At 47.1% G+C, this 20,154-nt stretch overlaps 8 protein-coding genes across 8 annotated transcripts; 4 read left to right on the top strand and 4 right to left on the bottom strand.

Annotated features, from left to right (window-relative positions):
* Window positions 1-629: 629 nt before the first annotated feature.
* Window positions 630-3,342, top strand: SPPG_02597 (sugar porter (SP) family MFS transporter). The gene is made up of 8 exons (XM_016750878.1): window positions 630-1,113; window positions 1,197-1,421; window positions 1,490-1,627; window positions 1,700-1,737; window positions 1,808-2,058; window positions 2,133-2,266; window positions 2,331-2,844; window positions 2,909-3,342. The coding sequence occupies exons 1-8, from the start codon at window positions 1,064-1,066 to the stop codon at window positions 3,092-3,094; spliced, it is 1,536 nt and encodes a 511-aa protein (XP_016610136.1). The 5' UTR covers window positions 630-1,063; the 3' UTR covers window positions 3,095-3,342.
* Window positions 3,343-3,365: 23 nt separating this feature from the next.
* SPPG_02596 (uncharacterized protein) lies at window positions 3,366-7,656 on the bottom strand. Its single transcript, XM_016750877.1, has 17 exons — window positions 7,099-7,656; window positions 6,948-7,036; window positions 6,784-6,885; window positions 6,533-6,722; window positions 6,320-6,471; window positions 6,032-6,260; window positions 5,671-5,972; window positions 5,499-5,609; window positions 5,392-5,436; window positions 5,272-5,329; window positions 4,883-5,217; window positions 4,718-4,808; window positions 4,380-4,653; window positions 4,252-4,314; window positions 3,929-4,190; window positions 3,733-3,868; window positions 3,366-3,664 (listed from the first exon to the last, which is right to left on the bottom strand). The coding sequence occupies exons 1-17, from the start codon at window positions 7,328-7,330 to the stop codon at window positions 3,501-3,503; spliced, it is 2,835 nt and encodes a 944-aa protein (XP_016610135.1). The 5' UTR covers window positions 7,331-7,656; the 3' UTR covers window positions 3,366-3,500.
* Window positions 7,598-9,647, top strand: SPPG_02595 (uncharacterized protein). Its single transcript, XM_016750876.1, has 6 exons — window positions 7,598-7,779; window positions 7,846-8,157; window positions 8,260-8,314; window positions 8,380-8,727; window positions 8,787-9,060; window positions 9,126-9,647. Exons 1-6 carry the CDS (start codon window positions 7,720-7,722, stop codon window positions 9,469-9,471), a joined length of 1,395 nt encoding a protein of 464 aa, XP_016610134.1. The 5' UTR covers window positions 7,598-7,719; the 3' UTR covers window positions 9,472-9,647.
* A 2,023-nt stretch (window positions 9,648-11,670) lies between these two features.
* Window positions 11,671-15,513, top strand: SPPG_02593 (uncharacterized protein). The gene is made up of 9 exons (XM_016750874.1): window positions 11,671-12,964; window positions 13,041-13,932; window positions 14,028-14,038; window positions 14,130-14,172; window positions 14,242-14,368; window positions 14,434-14,753; window positions 14,827-14,929; window positions 15,009-15,086; window positions 15,159-15,513. Exons 2-9 carry the CDS (start codon window positions 13,853-13,855, stop codon window positions 15,375-15,377), a joined length of 981 nt encoding a protein of 326 aa, XP_016610132.1. The 5' UTR covers window positions 11,671-12,964; window positions 13,041-13,852; the 3' UTR covers window positions 15,378-15,513.
* SPPG_02594 (uncharacterized protein) lies at window positions 11,732-13,313 on the bottom strand. Its single transcript, XM_016750875.1, has 3 exons — window positions 13,029-13,313; window positions 12,498-12,939; window positions 11,732-12,421 (listed from the first exon to the last, which is right to left on the bottom strand). The coding sequence occupies exons 1-3, from the start codon at window positions 13,115-13,117 to the stop codon at window positions 12,029-12,031; spliced, it is 924 nt and encodes a 307-aa protein (XP_016610133.1). The 5' UTR covers window positions 13,118-13,313; the 3' UTR covers window positions 11,732-12,028.
* A 51-nt stretch (window positions 15,514-15,564) lies between the features above and the next one.
* SPPG_02592 (uncharacterized protein) lies at window positions 15,565-16,450 on the bottom strand (the record flags this gene model as incomplete). Its single annotated transcript, XM_016750873.1, has 3 exons — window positions 15,565-15,609; window positions 15,681-16,358; window positions 16,415-16,450. 3 exons carry the CDS (start codon window positions 16,448-16,450, stop codon window positions 15,565-15,567), a joined length of 759 nt encoding a protein of 252 aa, XP_016610131.1.
* A 1,124-nt stretch (window positions 16,451-17,574) lies between these two features.
* Window positions 17,575-17,925, bottom strand: SPPG_02590 (uncharacterized protein; the record flags this gene model as incomplete). Its single annotated transcript, XM_016750872.1, has 1 exon — window positions 17,575-17,925. The coding sequence occupies one exon, from the start codon at window positions 17,923-17,925 to the stop codon at window positions 17,575-17,577; it is 351 nt and encodes a 116-aa protein (XP_016610130.1).
* An 856-nt stretch (window positions 17,926-18,781) lies between these two features.
* Window positions 18,782-20,039, top strand: SPPG_09039 (uncharacterized protein; the record flags this gene model as incomplete). The annotated part of the gene is made up of 2 exons (XM_016757192.1): window positions 18,782-19,788; window positions 19,862-20,039. The coding sequence occupies 2 exons, from the start codon at window positions 18,782-18,784 to the stop codon at window positions 19,965-19,967; spliced, it is 1,113 nt and encodes a 370-aa protein (XP_016610129.1). The 3' UTR covers window positions 19,968-20,039.
* Window positions 20,040-20,154: the final 115 nt, after the last annotated feature.

Raw genomic sequence — 20,154 nt, 5'->3', positions numbered from 1 at the left:
AAAAGGGCGGTAGCGCGCAGACGTTGCCGCTGACTTTGAAAATTTCACAAATTCTTGAGAGAATTATTGGAAAAGATCTAATGGGGCCTTTGCTGATTTGGTTATTGCAAAAAAGTAACAAACGTTACATTGTGCAAAGGAATAGCTCGCAGGTTGTGTAAAGACTCTTGAGTAATTAGCGTAAGGAAAAAGTAAGAATGGATAACAATGCAACATCCAACGACCGACACGGCGGTGGGTACAGAGTGTTCTGTCAGCCCCTCGTACCACCCTTTGTCTTGCGGGTGTTCCAACGGAATTTGATTTCCAACATTGGGGTTACAAATGAAATCGCTTTGTAAGGATGAGTGGGTTTTGTGCCATTTGGCGTTAAGAACAAAAGACACAACCAACCGCTTTCGACCGTCGATTCGTTGTAGTTTGCTTTACCCTGCGTAAGAGACACTGTTAAAGGGAGATACGGCGACACAGCGCTACGTCAATCGCAATATCCGCGGAAACCCTATTTTCAAAACAAAACGGCACTCCTCAAAGGGTACTGTTTTTTTCACGGTTGGGCTACTGCTGCTTTCAACATTTGGAAATCATAAAAAAAATAAAAGTCGTCATTATTGTCGGCCGCAGTGCAGCTGACTTTGCAACTACAACCATCCCAAATCAGGAGTTGAAAAGTTGGAAACAACGACAAAAAAAAGGAACCGTTTTTCCTGCAGATTGACCAAAAGGTAAGAAACCAAACAACCCATTGAGAGGCTCCGTCCGACCACCGAAATCCTCCTTTTGAGTTGATCACACGAGCAAACAAGGCCCATCGATTAAATCACCTACTGATACCCACGAAAAAATAAAAAGTTGGACACTCCACGGTGCCCAGAACTCTTTTTGAATTATTGTAATTCTCAGCCAAACCAACGAAGGGAACAAAAAAAAAAAATAGAAATTGTATTTAAAGCTCAACTGCCGCCCTTTCAGCCCCCACGCTGATCACCGCCATCTTCTATCCAGCTCCGTGTCTCTTGTTTTTTTGATTTGCTGGAGACGGGCAGAAGTCTTGCTTTCCATCATGACCAACGTTAGCACAATTATCATTTGTTTGTTTGTCTCCTTTGGAGGGTATGTGTGCTGTCAAGAATCATAAAATCCATCCAAGTTTCATCGCAAAAACTAATGATATTCTTTACATTTTTCAAATGAAGCTTTCTCTTTGGATATGACACTGGACTCATCTCCGGTATCATGGAGATGGCAGTCTTCAAGGATGACTTTGGTCCAGGCGAAGGACGCGACCTCCTGTCATCCACAAAGAGTTTGCTTGTTTCAATTCTCTCTGTAGGAACGTTTATTGGATCCTTGAGTGCTGGACACCTTGCGGATGCCGCTGGACGTCGTTGGGCCATCATCATTTCCTGCATGATCTTTTGGTATGTATTTTGCTTTTTGGTTTTTGTTTAAAAGTAACTGTCCGTTCACATGTATTTGCTTTTGACAGCGTCGGTTGCGTTTTGCAAACGGCATCTCATAGTCTTGGTTTGATGCTACCCGGACGTATTGGCGCTGGTCTTGGTGTTGGCCTTTTGTCTGACTTGGTTCCATTGTACCAAGCGGAAGCCGCACCGAAACATCTTCGGTAAGTTGTCGAGTCGCATACTCCCCATTTCTTTCAACTTTAAAATTTAACAGTCATCATCATTGTACATAGTGGTGCATTGGTGTCATCATACCAGCTTGCCATTACAAGTACGTATGCCAGTATGCATTTCGTGATGAAAAGGATACGAATGAATTAATACTTTTCTCTCCTACTCAGTCGGAATCGTTGTCGCTCAGGGTGTTAATCAAGGTCTCAAGGACCATCCTGGTCGTGCCTCATACAGAATTCCAATTGGAATTCAGCTCGTCTTCGCTGGCATCCTCATGGCGGGCATGTTTGTCTTGCCCGAATCCCCTCGTAATCTTTTGCGTCTCAACCGTCGCGATCAAGCCATCAAAGCTCTATGCCGTCTACGAGGCAAGCATTCCAGTGATCCTTCAGTGACTGAAGAAATCAACGACCTTCAGGTATGTGGTTTATGTGTACGAGTGTTTTTTGCATGTGTGATGACCCTATTTAACTCGTTCATTCTGTCTGTCAGCGTGCCATTGAACTCGAAGGTCAAATTGGGGAAGCAAGTTATCTCGACTGTTTCAAGAGCCCCGTCAGCCGTCGAACTCACATTGGCATCTGGATTCAAATGTTCCAACAACTCACCGGTGTGAACTTTATCTTGTATGTAACTCGTCATTTTTCAGCACATTGTCGTCATCAAATTCTGATTGCTTCAACTTTACAGCTACTATGGTACAACCTTCTTCAAGCAAGCGGGCATCTCCAATGCATACACAACCTCAACCATCACTGGTGTCGTTAACGTCCTTTCTACCCTCCCGGCACTGTACTTGATGGAGCGCATCGGCCGCAGAAAGCTTTTGCTTAGTGGCACAATGATCATGCTTATCGGACAACTTATCGTGGGTAGTGTTGGAACCGCTTTCCCTGCCACCCTCGACGACAAGGGCAACGTCCTATCATCCAACACCGCTGCGGGCATTTGCACCATTGTCTTCACCTGTGTCTTCATTTACGGTTTCGCATCTTCTTGGGGTCCTGGTGCCTGGGTGGTTCCTGCCGAGATCTTTCCTCTTCGATACCGATCAAAGGGTATGGCCATTGCTACCGCGTCCAACTGGTTCTGGAACTGGGTCCTTGGATTCGTTACTCCATACCTTGTCGACCGCGACCAAGCAAACCTTGGCCCAAAGATTGCCTTCCTTTGGGCAGCCTTTATTCTTGCCGGTGGTATCTTTGTAAGTGTTTCATCGTGTTTCTCACTTGATATACGTAGTTTTAAAAGCTTTGTGTGTATATCAGGTCTACTTTGCAGTTCCCGAAACTAAGGGTCTATCCCTTGAAGACGTTGACCAAATGTTTGACTCTGGTGTCCCCATGCGCAAATCAGCTGGGTATGTGGCAAAACACAAGGACGAAGAGTTTGATTTTGCTGGCAGCGGAAAGGATGCCGGTGAAAAAACTCAAGTCAACAGCGTAAAAGAGTGATGGGTCCCCCTAGATGTCTTTTTTTCTCCATTGTACAGTAGTTAGTAGTTATAGTTGGTTTGATCAGAATGATAGTTTGCTGGTATTGGATTGTGAAAGAGTTTCAATTTTTGTATGAGTGCCGGTTACCCGGCAGACTGGTCATCATGCTTCACTGGGAGACATTTTATGTATCCAGTCCGTGAATTGAAATCAATATTGTGTACGTGGGACATAGGTAAACTTCCAAAAGAGATTTCGGATGCCCACCATAAATGCCATGATTTTACTCTCCAGAAGGTACCAGATGATCGTTACGATAAGGATCATGTAATAACGCGACTACATCGTCAAGTCAACGAACATGAAAAAACGAGACTAACCATCCTCAGGTCCTCTTATATCTACTTACGCAACATGCACTACCTTATTCATGATTGTAATTCCACACACTATATACCTTGACGTTATCCCTCCAGTCCCCCTCGCAATTATTCGCCCCTGCCTCAAAAGAAATCTCGCGCGGGAAGCCCGGAATGACAAAAAAGCTATTGTCACTAAAGTGGCCTTTAAGGCATGACGGATGATCCACTGGATGGGTACAAGTTCAGCTAATGCCCAGATTTTCCGGGAAGGATAAAGGAAAATGTAAAACTTACGCCATGCATAAACGGCCACACCGCCCTTTGACTTAATGATGATGGTATTGCTGTTTGTTGTGCTTGGTGTAAGCGTTAGCTGTGGGTTCTGGAGGTTGGCGGATGTCAGGCCTACAGGTGTAAAGTAATTTTCATGCTATTTGCCATCATCAGAATTTAGTGAGAAACCTCAAAAATAAACAAAAGCCTTTGATACCTTATATTCCTTCCCCTCGCTATCCTGAGCCGTTACTTCAAGTAACAACCACACATCCCTGACATGATATCCTTGTGGCACCATATCGCCTGTCCCCGTTGTGTGCCACACCAATGAGTTATTCAACGCAAGTGCAGTGAAGTCGGTTGATACGGAAGATATCTTCTCGCCTGTCCATGTGTACCAGGTTCTCTTTGCCGTCCCAGTGACGGAACAGTGACGATCGGAAGTGACGTATATGGAGAGTGATTTGGACGTAATGCTAATGGGAAGTGAGTGTTCTTGTTCAGTTGTGACAGAGATGATCAAAAGCTGTACTTTACTTGTATATTGGGGAAATGATGACAGGTTGGTATACTCGGGCGATATGATATTGGACTACTTTCCTATAATCAAGTCAAGAAAAGTTGAATTCAAAGTGACATGTTTGAGTTGTGGAATGTTTACCCACCATCTAAGATTATACTCAATACCACTCCAACTCGGTGCCTGCCAAATATCATTGAACTGCCACACGATGGATCCAAGGTTATTTTCTGGTCGACCCGCACCAAGTCGGTAATACTGAATCTGCCACTGCATGAATTGAGCCTGGAAAAGCTGAGTGGCGTGGCACCACATGGTGAAGTTTTCGCGGGGATTGCTTCGGTTGGGAATTGGGTAGTGTGATATTACGGCCCGGGTCATCTCGCCCATGCCCTGTGGAGAATTGGGGTTGGGCCATTCTGGACGTGACGGGACGAGTTGAGCACATTTTGCATGGATAGGAGAGACGGGAAGTGAATTTACCAGTGCTTCCCGCTGGCGGTTTGCGATTACGTGCTACAATCACCGTGCTGTTAAACTGAAAATCATCTGGTGATTCCAATACCTCATCCCACTATAAGATCAACAGGGAAAGTGAGAACGCGTAAACATCAAGCGAAAGGCAGAAGAAAACCTCTCTAGACCCACCGAATGAATAGAAGGCATAGAATGAAACCCAAACTCGTTCACAAATCTACTCGTTGGATACCTCCCCACATCTTCCGCAACCTCAACTCTGAAATTCCAATTTTCACTACTCCCATACAACTCCCCTTGTGTTTTATTCAAATATCTTGCAATCCAGGGGTCCGGGCCCGATAGGTATCCTTGTGACGTTGAGGAATGAAGATAAGTGATGCTACGAGTGATGGATTTGACCACGTGTTGAAGGGTATCGACAAAAAGATAGTTATATTCGTCAAGGTAATGTGTTCCATTGTTTGGGAATGTTTGGTTCACCCTTTCGACAAACCATTCAATTTCTGTGGACGGCGATCTCAGAAAAGTTCGTGTGATACGGTTAGACAATGTCATACCATTGTTTGCTGCCCAGAGAGCAAGGGAAGGATGCCGATTTAGACGGCGAACGTTGTACTAGATGAACACGACGTTCATCAGTTAACGTGTCCGCGGGTGAATGTAAATAAAAGTCATACCTCCACTTCGGGAATGACATTCTCCACAAATGCTTTGTCAGTGGGCTGTACGATCCAGGAAGGCAAGTGAGCACCAGGACTTCAGACGCATATTAAAATATACCCACATAAAGCGACACTGAAAACTGCAGTTCACTCCACATTAATAAACCCAGCTCATCCGCAAAATCATACAGCTCATCGGCTTCGTACAGTCCACCTCCCCAGACCCGAATCATCTATGCGAATAAACAGCGGTTAAACTCGCACTTACATCGAAAACTCTTGCGCCAAACTCACGTTCATATTCGACTGAACAGCATTGGTCAGGAGCCTCCATCTCTTCTCACTACTAATACGGCTCTGAAATGAGTCCGCAGGAACCCAGTTTGACCCTTTGGTATATATGGTTTTTCCATTAATTTCAAAATGAAATTGGTCGCCTGGGGTGTAGGGTCCACCATTAGGAAGGGTTTGAGGGCTTGGATACGGAAGCAGGTTGAGCACGATGGTACGAAATGCTGTGCGTTTGGAGTAGATCAAGGGTCTAGACGTAGGCGAAGGCAGGAGCTTTATTGTCAGGTTATACAGACACGGTTTGCCTACATGTTATGTCAGAATGCATGTACACAGTGTCGAAAAGCAAACAGAGACAACAAACCCAAAGTCCAAGGCCACCAAAGCTGCGGAATATCATTCTCAACGATTATATGGGCATCCACGTAGTTCTTTCCGACATTGATGCGGTTCACTCGTAAGTTTTCGGACGTGATTCCGAGTTCAGGGAACGAAAGGACCATGGAAGGGTTTTGAAAGACATCCGAAGAAACGAGGGAGATTGACACATTGACGATCCATGGTGCTGATTGGTCGGGTGGGAGATTGGGAATCTGCTCCTTGTCAGTCAATCTGAATGCATGGTCTTTGATGTCCTGGAGAACTAACCCACCTGTCCTTTCCGATAGATATCAATGAACGTGTTCAGTTCGTGCACAAATTCGCTCCCGTGATAATTGCAGCCGATCGTTTCACAAGATGAACCGAGGCCGATGAGGTAGGCTGGTTTCCAGATACCAACTGGTGAAAATGCCGGGCCCCAATCTTCAAAATGGAAATTTCAGTGTCAACTACAACTATACCGCAAACAGAACCAGATTCTCACCCCATCCGAAATCACTTTGAATTTTCCGAATATACTCTCGATTCGGAAAAACATATTGCGTCCTTGCCACTGAGGGGAACACCTCGGAACGGTCTCTGACCTCTCGTGCGTACTTGACTGGAGACCGAAAGGCGATTGTGATGTTGATGGCATCGTCTCTGTTGAGGGTTTTGTGAAGCACGTCTGTCACCTAATGAGGACATTAATTCTTGGAGAACTGTACATTTGCGCTTGAAGAAGAAAAAACATACATCAAAAACCCATTGTCTAAACTGGTTTGCGGCGGTGCCAATATGGTGGTTGCCGATGGTGATATTGCAAGGTGTGTCGAGCCCATCGAATCTGAGATAGTACTACTCAGGGCCTGTTACTTCAAAGTCTGCCCCATATTTTTTAAATAACTTATCGAGACTACCTTTTTGTATTGATTCCATGCCGCTAGGTTATGAAGCGCCGCAGTATATGTCCAGGTTGGCTCGTACGCTATCCAACGTTGATATAACTCTGATTTGATGATCGTAAGATATTAGAGATCTACATACATCCATCGGCCCAGTAGTACCTACCGTTGCTCCCAACATAGGGCTCCTCAATCACACCCGCTCGCAGCAAATCCATGTGAATTTGTCCTGGCACAACAGCAGGTATGATGATACTTTTGTTCACGTTGTAGACAGTCCATGATAGTTCTGAAAGTTTGAGAACCTGGTCGTCGCTTTGGTGGATGGGAAGAGAATGGGATGTAATGTGAGGGATAGTTAAAATGAAGATTACGAGCAAGATCAAGGTGGGATGCATGGTGCTGATGCTTGTGGAGTCTTGGTAGCTTGACAGTATGAAAAACCACTAGGGCGAGGAGAGATTGAGGGCAACTGTTGATCTATCAATTTATATGACGATTACACCATGCCTGCTGAGCGGTAAACACTTTCAACGTCGACCTCCTTGCGAAGTTGATGTCTGCAGAGCACGCTTGGATTGAACTGCCCATTGCTGGCTTTCACATCCCCACCCCTGTTATTTCCAAATCGTCAAAAAACATCCTCAACGAAAGTTTGGTTTTTTGACCAAATGACATAACGCGTGCGCAGCACAGGGCTCAAAGGGGGTCGACCTTGTGCCGCGACGCCTTGCACTCACAAAATGCCCATTGCAGAGAAGCTTGTAAAGTCCATTTGACGACCGCCATGAACTTGCCATCCACACGATGGCTCGTACTCGGTCTAAGTTCTACGCTTCTGTTTGGGGTAAATGTCAATTGTTCCGCAATTTGACGTATGCACTTCCGGATACTCATGCGAAGTTCATGACAGAATTACTACGCTTATGACATTCCTGCCTCCCTCTCAACTGCTTTCGCACAGCACTTTTCATTCACGCCCTCTCAACACCAATATAACCTAAACTTATTTTATTCCCTCTACTCCCTTCCAAATACTGTGCTGCCTTTCTGGGGCGGCTACTTGGTAGATGTGTACGGAACCGCGAAAATGGTCTGGTGGTTGGGTATTCTGGTTTGTCTTGGGCAGGCGCTTGTTGCGCTTGGCGTCCAAGTGAAATGGGTTTGGGTGGTCTGGGTGGGTCGATTACTATTTGGAGTCGGGGCTGAGAGTCTGAGTGTTGCGGTGAGTCGAGGTTGATATGGTGAGGATGCGTGGTGTTTTGTGGTGTGTGCAAGATGGGCAGATTATTGACCTTTGACGGGTGTGGTTTTATTGTGTGTACAGCAAACACGCATTACGACCAAATGGTTCCGTGGTAAAGACTTGGCATTGGCGCTAGGTGGGGCAAGCGATGCATCCAACATCTCAGCGTCTGGGCGTCCCTAACCGTTAGATACATAATAGGCATGAACCTCAGCGTTGCCCGCCTAGGAACCGTTTTCAACGATCTCCTTACACCCCACCTTGCATACACAATCTCTACGCCATTTGCAGTCTGGTTTGGACTGGTGACATGCTTATTCTCGCTCACATGCGGCATACTGCTCATCCGACTCGATCGGATACATGACAGCAAGGCATCCCCGGTCGCCAGGACGGAACGACTGTCACTGCAGATAGTAAAATCTTATCCCTTGACGTTTTGGATGCTTTGTTTGATATTGTGCCTGTTGTATGCGACGGTTATACCGTTCAATACGATCCACGCCGAATTTTTGCAGAATAAGTGGTACAAGGATGATCCAGAGAAAGGTATGCCAATCTTGCATTATGAAAGAGAAAGAGTAAAAACTGAAGCTCTACTGTAATAGCTGCCCAACTTACATCTATTCCGGATACTCTCTCCGCTATCCTGGTCCCGTTCATTGGCCACTTTTCGGATACACGCGGACATCGAGTGAAAACTATCATTCTGTGTGGGATCCTGATTGCAAGTATCCACGGTTATTTGGGCCTGGTGAAGGGTGGCAGTTCGTCTTCGCCGATTCCTGCATTGGTGGTCTTGGGAGTATCTTACGCAATGCTATTGACGTTTTGGCCTTGCGTGGCTATCGTTATCGGTGAAGAGGGAAGCGCCACTGCTTTGTAAGTACTCACCGTACAATGTGCGCCAAGGATTACTGTTTCACGAAACTCACCCCATGCCGTAGCGGTCTCACAACCTCCTTCCTCAACATATCCCTAACGGTCTTTCCGATCCTTGTCGCCCGACTCACAACGCTAGACCCAACCTTTCTCTTCACCGAAATGTTCTTTGTTTTCTGTGCATTGGGCGGAGTGTTCTTCGCCGTGTTATTATTTTTGGTGGATCGAAAGCTGTTTGGTGGTTTATTGGAGAAACCGGAAGCTGAGGCTGAGGGCGACGATGACATGGAGTATACATTGGTGGAAAGACCAAATGGGATAGATGGATCAGAGGAGGACTTAGAAGGGGATGTGGAAGAGTTGTGGGATGTTGGCCAGGTTGGTGTTGATGTGGACGATGCCAAAGCGTAGCGCGCATATGTACAATGGTTAGCTTTGCACGACCGGGCTTTCTTTGCTTCCTCTGTAGCGTTGCTACAGTACGGAAGAGCCCTTCGCTATATACTATATGATGTATATATACATCCCGGTAAAGGTCTTTATTTTCACTCTGTATTTTCAAACTACTGCAAGATATAATTCTTGGCGGCAAAAAAAGACCACTGGCCTTGGTTATTGCTATACAGTTAATATCCATAAGGAGACAGAGTAATTTGGAATGACATCCAGTATATTGTAGTAAAAAGGATGCGCTAATCCTGATGAGGCAAATCAAGCAGATAGAGCAACAGAAAGTGAGATTTGCGCTGCAACATCACAGCAGGGTCATGGTCATGGTCATGTGACAACACATCAAGCAACAGATGACGGGACTAGGACATTTTCTATTGAATTATAAGATGACATTATCTCATCAGGATTCGTGCATCTTATAGGCCACTGGACATTATGCTGTTCCATTATAGCTATTAACTGTATGGCAATTACCAAGAGCAATGGTACTTTTCACCTTTATTTATCCCCATTCCTGGCTATCTGTAAAAGCACACCCAATCATTCCCTCCATTATCATTCGCCTGCTGTGGCTCAATATGCCCAGCACTCAAAGGCGACGTATATGGCCTCGAAGTTCCCAAGTTACATCTTGCAGGGGTTTGAAAATACGTCCTTTATGTAGTGAAAATGAAGACCCTCGATACGGCTTGCCTGGGATGATTTTCCTCTCGAGTCAAAGTTAAGAGTTCCACGTCATTGGCCAAAGAACTCGACTTTCTTTGCAAGAACATATCCCTCCAAGGTTTCCAAATTAGCGCCCAAATACCAACGTATACCCACATTATCTACATCCCACAGCCCTTGGTTTCTGTTGTGCAACTCGTACAGCCAATATGAATGCCTCTGCAGCATCAGGTACCTTTAGTGAGGGTGAGAAACTTTACAAACTGATCTGACACGGGCAGAAATGTGGTCGTGCCCAACATTTGGGTGTATCATGTATTTTTCAACCTCTCATACCTCATGGTACTAGTGGATACAGCTCAACAGTACTACAAGAAATGGCTTTACGCAGAATCTCATCAAGACATCACCATAAAGAATGTCGGTAATATAGCGTGAGCAGCAAGTATCTATTAACGAATTGGTTATCTGCGAACTATTGAACCAGGTTTTACAATTGCCGCACCACGCTTGATGCCCCTAAAACTAAAACGTCCAATTAGCGAATGCACAAAAGTGGCAGATAACCAGAGGCTCAGGCTGAAGCCAACACAGTATACACATCACCGAGTCTGGGCAAGAATGATATGTGAACCCTGCTCCCACAAGCAGAGTGCACGCGTCATTCCCAAGCAGGTACCAGTGATGTTTCTCCAACCTGTGCACAATCACCAAGGGACGTACCTGGTCAAGTCAGCAGCACGTTCGATCCGAGCCGCAGATGCTTTGATATTTGGAGTCTGCTGCTGAACGACGGATCTTCTTGGGCCTAAATTGTCAACCGGCTAGACACAGATTGCCAGGGGGTGTCTTGCGCGGATGACTCTTCACAATTACCGCACCACGATTGATGCCCCTAGAACTAATCCGTCCGGGGTTAGCGAATGCACAAGATGAGATAGACGCCACCGAGGCTCAGGCTGAAGCCAACACAGTAAAAACATCACCGAGCTCTGGGCACGAATGATGATGGAACCCTGCTCGTGGGAGCAGGAGCATCGGTTCACTCCCAACCAGAGACCCGCTCAGTTTCTCCGAGCCTCGGCGTCAGTCTGGAGCAGGCAGTGAAAAATCACCGAGTCTGGGCAAGAATGATATGTGGACCCTGCTCCCACCAGCAGAGCGCACGCGTCATTCCCAAGCAGGTACCCGTGAAGATTCCCTGAACCTGTGCACATTCCACTACGGGGACGAACCTGGTCAAGTCCGCTTTTGCAGCGACGGTATCCAAGAGTACGGGTGTTGCATTCTTGTCCTCTCTATGGTGTGTGAGTGGTGGGCAGAGATGATGGGCAAGAAACAAGGATGGGCGCGATGGAAAGACGTGTAAACCCCTCGCGTTCCCCCTTTTATGAACAGCCCATGGTCAGGTGACTGCTGATTCACCCCTGGCTTAGTCAGCGAAATTAGGCAATCATTTGAATGCAAATCACAAGAACGGGTGAGCAAAGGACAGATGACAATGATTGAACGAGACATTTTGAACACCCCTGCATCCCAGAGGTCTTTGCTTTATTTTTTTGCAACCACAGCCAACATGAATGCCTATTCAGAAACTTGACCACTGATCTGGGATGGGGAGAAACGTGGTTGGTGTCCACGATGCGAATCGAACAGTCAGACCTCAAGCTACTAATGGATACAGCTCCACAGTACAAGAAATGGTATAACGGCAGATATTCATGATGATCCCAAATAATAAACCTCTCCTCTCATCGAACCTCCAAAGAAATCCCAGTATCCCCCCGCGACCATCGAATCTCTCATGTTCCTAGTATAATATAGCCCGGTTCCTCCAAAAAACAGAAATCTACGTAACGTTAATAGGCGGCAACACTGGCGCGGACCTGCTGTGGAGCAAGGACGTCTCACTCTTGGCCAAGAGCAACCTATTATGTGTATCCGCCCGATTGATCGTCAATTCCCCTGCTCGATCCGACCCTTTATCCCATCCGTCCCCTTTTATGACATCCTCGACCGTGATTCCCAACTTGAGTAACGTCCAAGTCTCAAAACACACGGTGACAGACCGAAAGTAGACATCAAACGGGAAGTAGGTTGTTGCAATGGAGGCAATTTTCACGCTGACATCGGCCATCTTGAAGACGAGGTTCATTATGACGAGGAAGGCTGTGATGCGGAGTTTGAGGGTTTTGTCAAGGGTGGATCGGTCGCCTCGTGCTTTCATGTTTTCTCGGAGCATCTGGTGTACAGAAGCAATACGTTATGTTAACTTTAAAGAACACGCTTGCAGAAAAGCAACGGTGGCTCAAGCAAACCTGTAGCAGTATCAAATCTGCGCAAACGCAAACAGCCTCATATATCACCAAATCCGCTCCATCCCCCATCCTAAACCAATCTTGATACCATTTTGAATTAATCAACTCCATCACAGTTCCCTCCGCTTGCATAGCAGAAATCACCATAAAAGAAGCCAGGACCATACAATACCCCGCACTCAGTGCGGTTGCCACGTCTGTTGCCCGCTCTGCGAACTTTGTTGCCAGAACAGAGTTGAGACGTTGGAGTGCGCATCGCCAGAGAATTGCTTGGGAGGTTTGGAGAAAGATGCCGCTTAGAACCGCGAAAGCTAGTGTTGCCTCGTTTGGTTGTTTGATGACGATGCGGCTCGCCATGATGGTTAGGGAAAGTGAGCCAAATGCACACGAGAAAATGAGGAGCAAGAGTTTGTTGGGACGGAGGGACCGGCGAAACTTAAAACTACAAGTTATGGTTAAACATTTAGGTATCTATCAATCAAGACTGGATACTCAATCCCCCGATAAACGTGTGCCTTGTCGTGTACTCACATCCATTCAAAGACGCTCAAAAGACAAATCACGGTTCCCCCAAACGACAACGCAGCCCCCCACGTCCTCAACAGCTGGTCATTGACCATGTCGATGAAGGCAATTAAGTAAGGAATAAAGGAGGTATATTCCCCCAATCCACGAAAATAAGGTTTTCTCAAGACAAGTAGCGGGTGGAATACCCAGTGTCTCCAAAAAAAGAAATCTAACCGCCAGTTAAAATAACCCTACAGAAGAACCCGAGACTGGACAATAAGGGAGCTGAAGAAGGCGCCAAATGAAAGTGTTTACCTCACATCAAAAGCGCAACGCAATCAAACCTAGAATCCCGGGGACACACTCCATAGCCACGACAAAACATACCCTGCATACACATCTAAAGATTATCAGGCATAAAGGGGTGTAGTTTTTTTTATCTCGAAGCCCAACAAAAACATGACCCAGCGTCACCCATTTCCGAGGGAATTTCCTTCTGCTCCCTGCCCGCTATAAAAATCTCCGACAAAGCCATAAGGATCCGGAAGGAAACCTTGTGCGCAACAGCTATTTTTAGACAAACCAAGATAGTGTCAATGCCATAACACATGCGGTATTATTTATACGGTATTATTTGTTCTTAGTTCAGACCCCCACTGTGCAGTGTGCCTCTTTTCTTTCTGCTGTGAATGTGATTGCAAGTGTTGTGGTGTTTGTAGTCGCTGGTATTTGCTTCGAGAAAAGTCCAAACCAGAATACCTTGTCCTTGGGTTTGCAAAGATCGTTTTTCTTTTTACTATCGATTTTGACACATCTCGACTTGTCACGGTGGATAGCTGCTACTAGGAATGGCTACATTAGATACCAACGACCCAAAGATCTTGCAGACGTATGAGGCGATTCGGGCTGGAGACTCTGGTACAGATTGGTGAGCTGTTTTTTGAATATTGGTTTTGTGGTGATGAGGCCGTGGTGAAGAAACATGTAGATCTGACCAGTTAATATTCGTCTTTGTGTGAACAGGATGATCCTGTGTAAGTGCACCGTCATGTTTAGTTTACTGCACACATGGGCTCGAGGGCATCTGTCAAATTCATTCTTCTCTAAATCCTTTATCTGTTGTAGCTGTCCTTCCTAAGCTGCCTGGACAGAATCTCCAAGTCCTAAGGTAAGAACAAATCATTCACATCACTCTGTTCGGGGCACACTGACAACATAATCCGTTATTACGATCCAGTGTCCTCGCCAGCGGAGCAGGCGGATTTCAGGAATTTCAAAAGGAGTTCGGACAGGGCGAAGTCCCGCTCTATGGCTACGTGAAACATGAAAATAAGTTTTTACTTGTCGAATGTGTTCCCGAGCAGGTAACGTACGAAAGTACATCTGTCTTTTCCATCTGTTCCTTTCTCATCCCGTGATGTGCGATTAGACAGCGAACCGTGCTCTTGCCTTTACCTACGGCAAACAAATCAATGCACTCCTCAAGGAACACGATTCTGAAATCTCCATCACATCCCCAAGTGATCTGCTTGAGACACCTCTCACGCCCACAAAAGTTCCTCTTCACAGCTCAAGTAGCTCCAACATGCTACCAGGCAAGGCGTTGAATCAATCCACGAGCTCCTTGTCATCAGATAAAGGTGAAGATGCACAAGAGGAGGCGGCGAGGAGAGTGCGAGAGCATACGGCATTAAAGGAGCAGTTGAAGGAGGAGGCGGCGAGAAAGGTGAAAGCGGCTGCAGAAGAGAGGTACACGCCACATGAGAACTAGGTTGGAAAAACTTAGAAGGGACTAACACCCAATGTTTTGGCACGTTAATAGAGTCAAAGAACAGCAATGGCTAAAGGAAAAGGCAGCCAAAGAACGCTCAATCAAAGAAGCCTACAAGGCCCAATATCAAACCATGGAAGATAAGAACCGTAAGGTAGGTAGCTTGCATCTATCTCATTCCTTTGCCAGTTCATCCAGACCGTACCATAATCTTACACTGTGCTGAATGGCAGGGCGCCATTCTCTCCAACTGGTTCGACCAGTTGACATCCAATGATCGGTACTGGAGGAAACGCTGGATGGTGATTCACGTATGTTGACCGTCCTTCCGCTTCTGTGTACACATATACTATATTCACTTCCACAAAAAAACCATTTCATAGCACACCCACCTCCATCTCTACAAAGACCAAAACTCTACAAAACCCATCCAAACCATCGACCTCCGCAACTCTGCTGTCAGAGACTCTGTTCAAGAATGGTACCTTCCTAACACATTTACCGTTCGCGAAGGAAATGCCGAGCATGTTTTGAGGGCAGAGGGACGTGAAGACTTTTTGCGAGCGGTTGCGGCTGTTGAGAGAGGGGCGAGTAAGCTTTGATATTCAGCCCATGACCCTTGACAGCATTCATTGCAACATGGCGTGGTAGGAATTAGTATTAGGATACGTGAACGAAGTATCTTATATCCCTTTTATCTCAAAATATACAGTGTGTATGTGCCAAATTGGCATCCCAGCTGCCCTGCCATCAATAACAACACAAAAATTATTCCTCTCCTTCCCAGGATTACATTCGACTTTCCCAATCCCCTTTACACCCCCACCACACCTCCTAAACAAACAAAACGCAACCCGTTTCGCAAACTTGAATTCAACCACGCCAAACCCAACACACCCCAACACCTCAATAAACCGCTCATGCGTCATATACCGTGAATTCAAAACACACGGACTCGGTAAAACAATATACAGTAACCCATTCTCATTTCGGTGCTCTCGAGTACGAACAAGGAGTGCACTGTGATCTTCGGTTATACTGCCTGTCAAAGCCACATTTCTAGGCATCAACCTTGCGTCACCCTTGACGTTCCACCCAAATGCTCTCGCGAGAAGGATAGCACCAAAAGCCGCTACACCATTAGAGAGCATCGTACAGGCCGCCGACATAGCTTGTGAGGAAGCCTGTTTCATCAAGGATTCTTTTACCAGACTCTTCATTTTGGTCGTATTGTTGGGGTAAATTTCCTCCAAGAAGGAGCCAAAGGTACATCCCATCCGAGTCTCATCGTAGACAGCGAGCACATCCATTACTGCCTTGTGATACTGGTGCTCGGTGTCAGTAATGCAGCGAACCGTGAATCCAAGTTGGGGGCGAGTGATATGTCCAGTCCTCTCACAGTGCTGCGCCAAGCGAATATAATATCGAGTAAGGGTTTCATCTTTTGACTTGTACGGTGCTTCGAGTTGGGTGGTCTTGGTATGGCGCGTAGGAGTGTCGATCGTATCATCATCATCGTCGAACGCATCCGCAAACGAGCGTTTCGTTAACCTTTCCTTAAATCCGGATAATTTCATACCGACCTAAATGAACTGTGAGTATTACATTGACATGATAAACAACTACTACAAAGACTCACGTTTGGCGTCTGGATTACAGGTGTTTGCGGCTCCATTGAGATGGACGCACCGGTTAAGTTTACGCTCCCTTGGGTATCAGCGATTTTGTTTTTTTTTATGACAATGGAACTCCGGTTTAGGACTCTAAAAGTAGAACTATTCAAGGTGTATCATGTTAATGAACGACGCGTTTGTGTAAAATGGCTGAAGCAACGAACCTGATCCATCTTCAACAAAGCAGCAGCTCTCTCAGCTCTTGCTTAGTCCAGACACGACAAAAGATTGAGAAGCGACGTTTTCCAGATGTGATGAGCTTGCTCCTTCAGTGGACTGCCTCCATTTCCCCAGAAATGGGGAGGGTTCCATCGTTCCGGAAATATTTTGTTAAAATAGGCATGTACGGGTTTTTCTTCTTCAATCTTGGCCATCGCACGAGGGTTGGAAGTTGTCGCTGTTGGTTTGGTTTGATGGGTATGATTGTTAGTGCGGAGCCGATGGGTATTGGCACTAGCACCCGCACCAGGGATTGAACCGGCGACAACCAGTTCGGAAACCTTAATCTAACTAGTCTACGCTACGCTACCACTGGAACACCCCTCCTGAACACCTCTGGTCTACCGTGTCCATCTAACATTGATTGCACGATCATCAGCATGTTGCAGGTGCTCAGCGTGTCCCTGTTCCAGTAGCGCATCGTCCAGGCTTGCTGACAGTTAGGGTTGGTACAACCCAGCAATCCATGGACTTTTTCAATCTTGCCTTCGCGACGGCGCCAAGGTCTTGAATGAGGTCGTGTTTTGAAGCCTTTTTCAAGGAAGTCAGCGGATGAGGCCAAACAGTGAGGGCAGACAGATGAGGTCTTGTACTCGTTGAGAAGGAAGCAGTTGATCCTGTTGCGCTTAAAGAGGGTGCGCCAACCTTTCGTCTTTGATGAGGTCTGAAATCTTGCAGTTCGACTGGCATCGCTCCAATCACCCATCACAATGGTGAAGTTCCCAAACTTGTTGCGCATGTTGGATATGAGGTTTGATTCACTCTTCTGATGGTTTATAAATGTATGCCACTTCCACCGCGTGTGGGCAGGATGTGAGTAGAACTCCTTTCAATGATCCGAATCTGCACAGCGAATGAGAAGGTAGCGAGTAAAGTCCATGAGGTTCATCGTCTTGTGAGATGGTATTCATGATTCTATGAGGTCAATACTGCCGGCTTTCATCTGCTGCCGTTCTTTTGCAAATTGACGGCTTCCAGTCTCCACGGCTCGCTGGTTGGCAGTGTAGCGAAATGTCATGCCATTACTGTCTTGGCAGTAGAGAATGTCGCGCTTGTTTGGGTTGATAACGATGACATTCTCTGCTGCTCGACAGGCAGGCAAGTTGTTCTCCACATATACTGCCTTCACCTCAGCTTCTAGGGTCTTTGCTGACTTCTTCCCTCCGCTGCTGCGCTTTCCATACTTGTCAGCTTCAGGATGTTTCAAGTAAACTGACACCGAGGTGCCATCTGTCGTGATCGAGCCTTCAAACTGCATATCGCGGCGAGACCGAAAAGCCTTGGTACGTAGATTGCAGATGCGCATCCATAAATCGACCTTCTCTATGGCTTGTGCTTCTTGGCGGGCGATGCAGAGGATTGTAACGACGAGGACGTCTTCGAGAGATCGCGAGTAAGCCCAAATCGGACGCGGGAAGCACGAATCGCGTGACCAACTCCACCGATTGGGTTACCGCGACCGAAAAAACCGGTTCGGAGAATGGCAATTGGCGCATTAGATTTCAGCGTGCCTCGTACAACCTGTGGAGGCCCGAGCCAGTGCGGAAAAGGAAGAGATCGGTACCGCCACCAATAAATCAGTTGCGGTGCAGCGACACCCATTAGTTTAGTTTAGTTTAACAGTTTATCCAAGAATCTTGTATAAAAAGGATGTATTCAATAAAATAAGTCGGGGGCAGAAGCCGTAGCGACAAAAAATCCCCACAACTAGCTTCTCAACCCCAATCCTAGGTTAACAGGAACCTAACAGAGCGCTTCAATGGCCTGATCACCCGCACCGAAGCCTCTAAATCCTGCTCGGTTCACAACTAACCGACTCTCCTTGCCTCTCGCCCTCAAGTCGCTACCGACGCCCAAAGAAAGGATTTGGAGACTATGATTCCTAGTACGGACACCCACACAACCTGCTAGGAGACCCAAGTTGTCTTTACCATAGTCTACCAACAAAAAATCCGTTACATGGTGGAGAAGCGCGACGAACTGCCTTCCCCTCTCAAATTCAGCTGAAATCCTTATTCGGTCGTACCGAAACTCTTGCGCAAACCGAGATCCGCTCAGGTAGCTACTCGGAAACCTTTTCTCTCGTTTCGGAAACAGACTTCACGAAACTGAGAATGATGCCGGTCGAACGCTCTCCAACGCGAGGCCGCTCACCTGTGATCCAGACTCGTAGTCAGGGTCCTGCGGAGGACGTCGAAGTCCCTCCCGCAACACGCCCAAGGCGTTCAGGGACCACTTCCGTCGAACCGGAAGCCCCTAACTTGGCCACGATGGCCTCTGAAGTGGCAGCGTTAAAAGAAGACATTGCCCGCTCGACTGCTGCAACGCAGTTGGCAACTCAAAACCTTACGGAACAGCTTCATAGGCTTTCCGAACGTCAGACAGCGGCGGATGAGCGCCTCGCACGAGCCTTAGAAGCCCTAGCGCATCGCCCGCTGCCTGGACAACCTCCCATAGCACGAGCTACAAGAGAACGGTCCGCAACCCCGTGGGAAACGGCGGACACACCAAGGGAGCGTACCGAACCAAGTTTTTCAGGTGCGGTGCCTCCAATCCAAGTGCCAGCGGCCCCGTGGGCCAGCGACACCAAGGTCGATTCCTTGAAAGCAAAGGACGTACCCGAGTTTACGGGCAGAAGAAACCAAGACGTTGAAGAATGGCTTAACAAAGTCCAACTTCTTCAAAACGTTAGCGCAACGTCGGATGCCAGGATGGTACAGCTCCTACCAGCCATGATAGCCGAGAAAACCCCTGCTGACGCTTGGTTTTACACTCTGGAAGCCCAGGAAACTCGCTCATGGACCTGGAAAAGGTGGAAAGAGGAACTGCTTCGAGAGTTCCGAGATCCCCTAACCGAGTCCAAGCGCAAAACCGAATATGTGCACTGCCACGTGAACCCCAAAGAATTTTGCAGCTTTCTCGCGTTCATTGACCACAAAACTCATCTCCAGCGCCTCGCATACGGCGACCGGGCAAACATAGAATGTCCCGCTGACCAGCATTTCGACCTAATAGTCGAACAATTGCCCAGTGACATCCAAATCAAGCATGATGGGAAAGGGATATGGATCCCAGGCCATGCAGTCGTTGGCTCGGCGATAGTCGAAGGCTACGCGCGGGGGTTTGTCTGCATAGCGAATGATAACAGGATCGCTGGCGAAGGTTACTTCGGTGGTTCGTTTCCACCTCTGAAGCCCCATCATGGTGTCTCGCTCCGTCTCGAGGGCTGTCCGCTCCAACGGAGAGTACGACCGTGGCCTCGAAAGGGGTGGCGGAGCCGAGATAAATCGAGGCGCATAAGGAATCTTGGTGTAGTTCCCTATGAGATGACCCTCATAGCTGAAGGCTTGATGGAAGTGTCGTAGAATGTTGATTAGGGCCCAGACCACGGGTTTGGGTCGCTTGAGATCGACGTGGAAACGTTCCGCGTCTTTTAATTGGGCTTCGAAGGCCCCTGGAGCCCTCTCCGTAGAGTCGAGGTTCCATT

The sequence above is a fragment of the Spizellomyces punctatus genome (genome assembly GCF_000182565.1).
Source record: "Spizellomyces punctatus DAOM BR117 chromosome Unknown supercont1.4, whole genome shotgun sequence".
NCBI classification, from domain to species: domain Eukaryota; kingdom Fungi; phylum Chytridiomycota; class Chytridiomycetes; order Spizellomycetales; family Spizellomycetaceae; genus Spizellomyces; species Spizellomyces punctatus.
The sequence above is the reverse complement of the archived record's forward strand: the minus strand, read 5'-3'. Positions and strand labels throughout refer to the sequence as shown.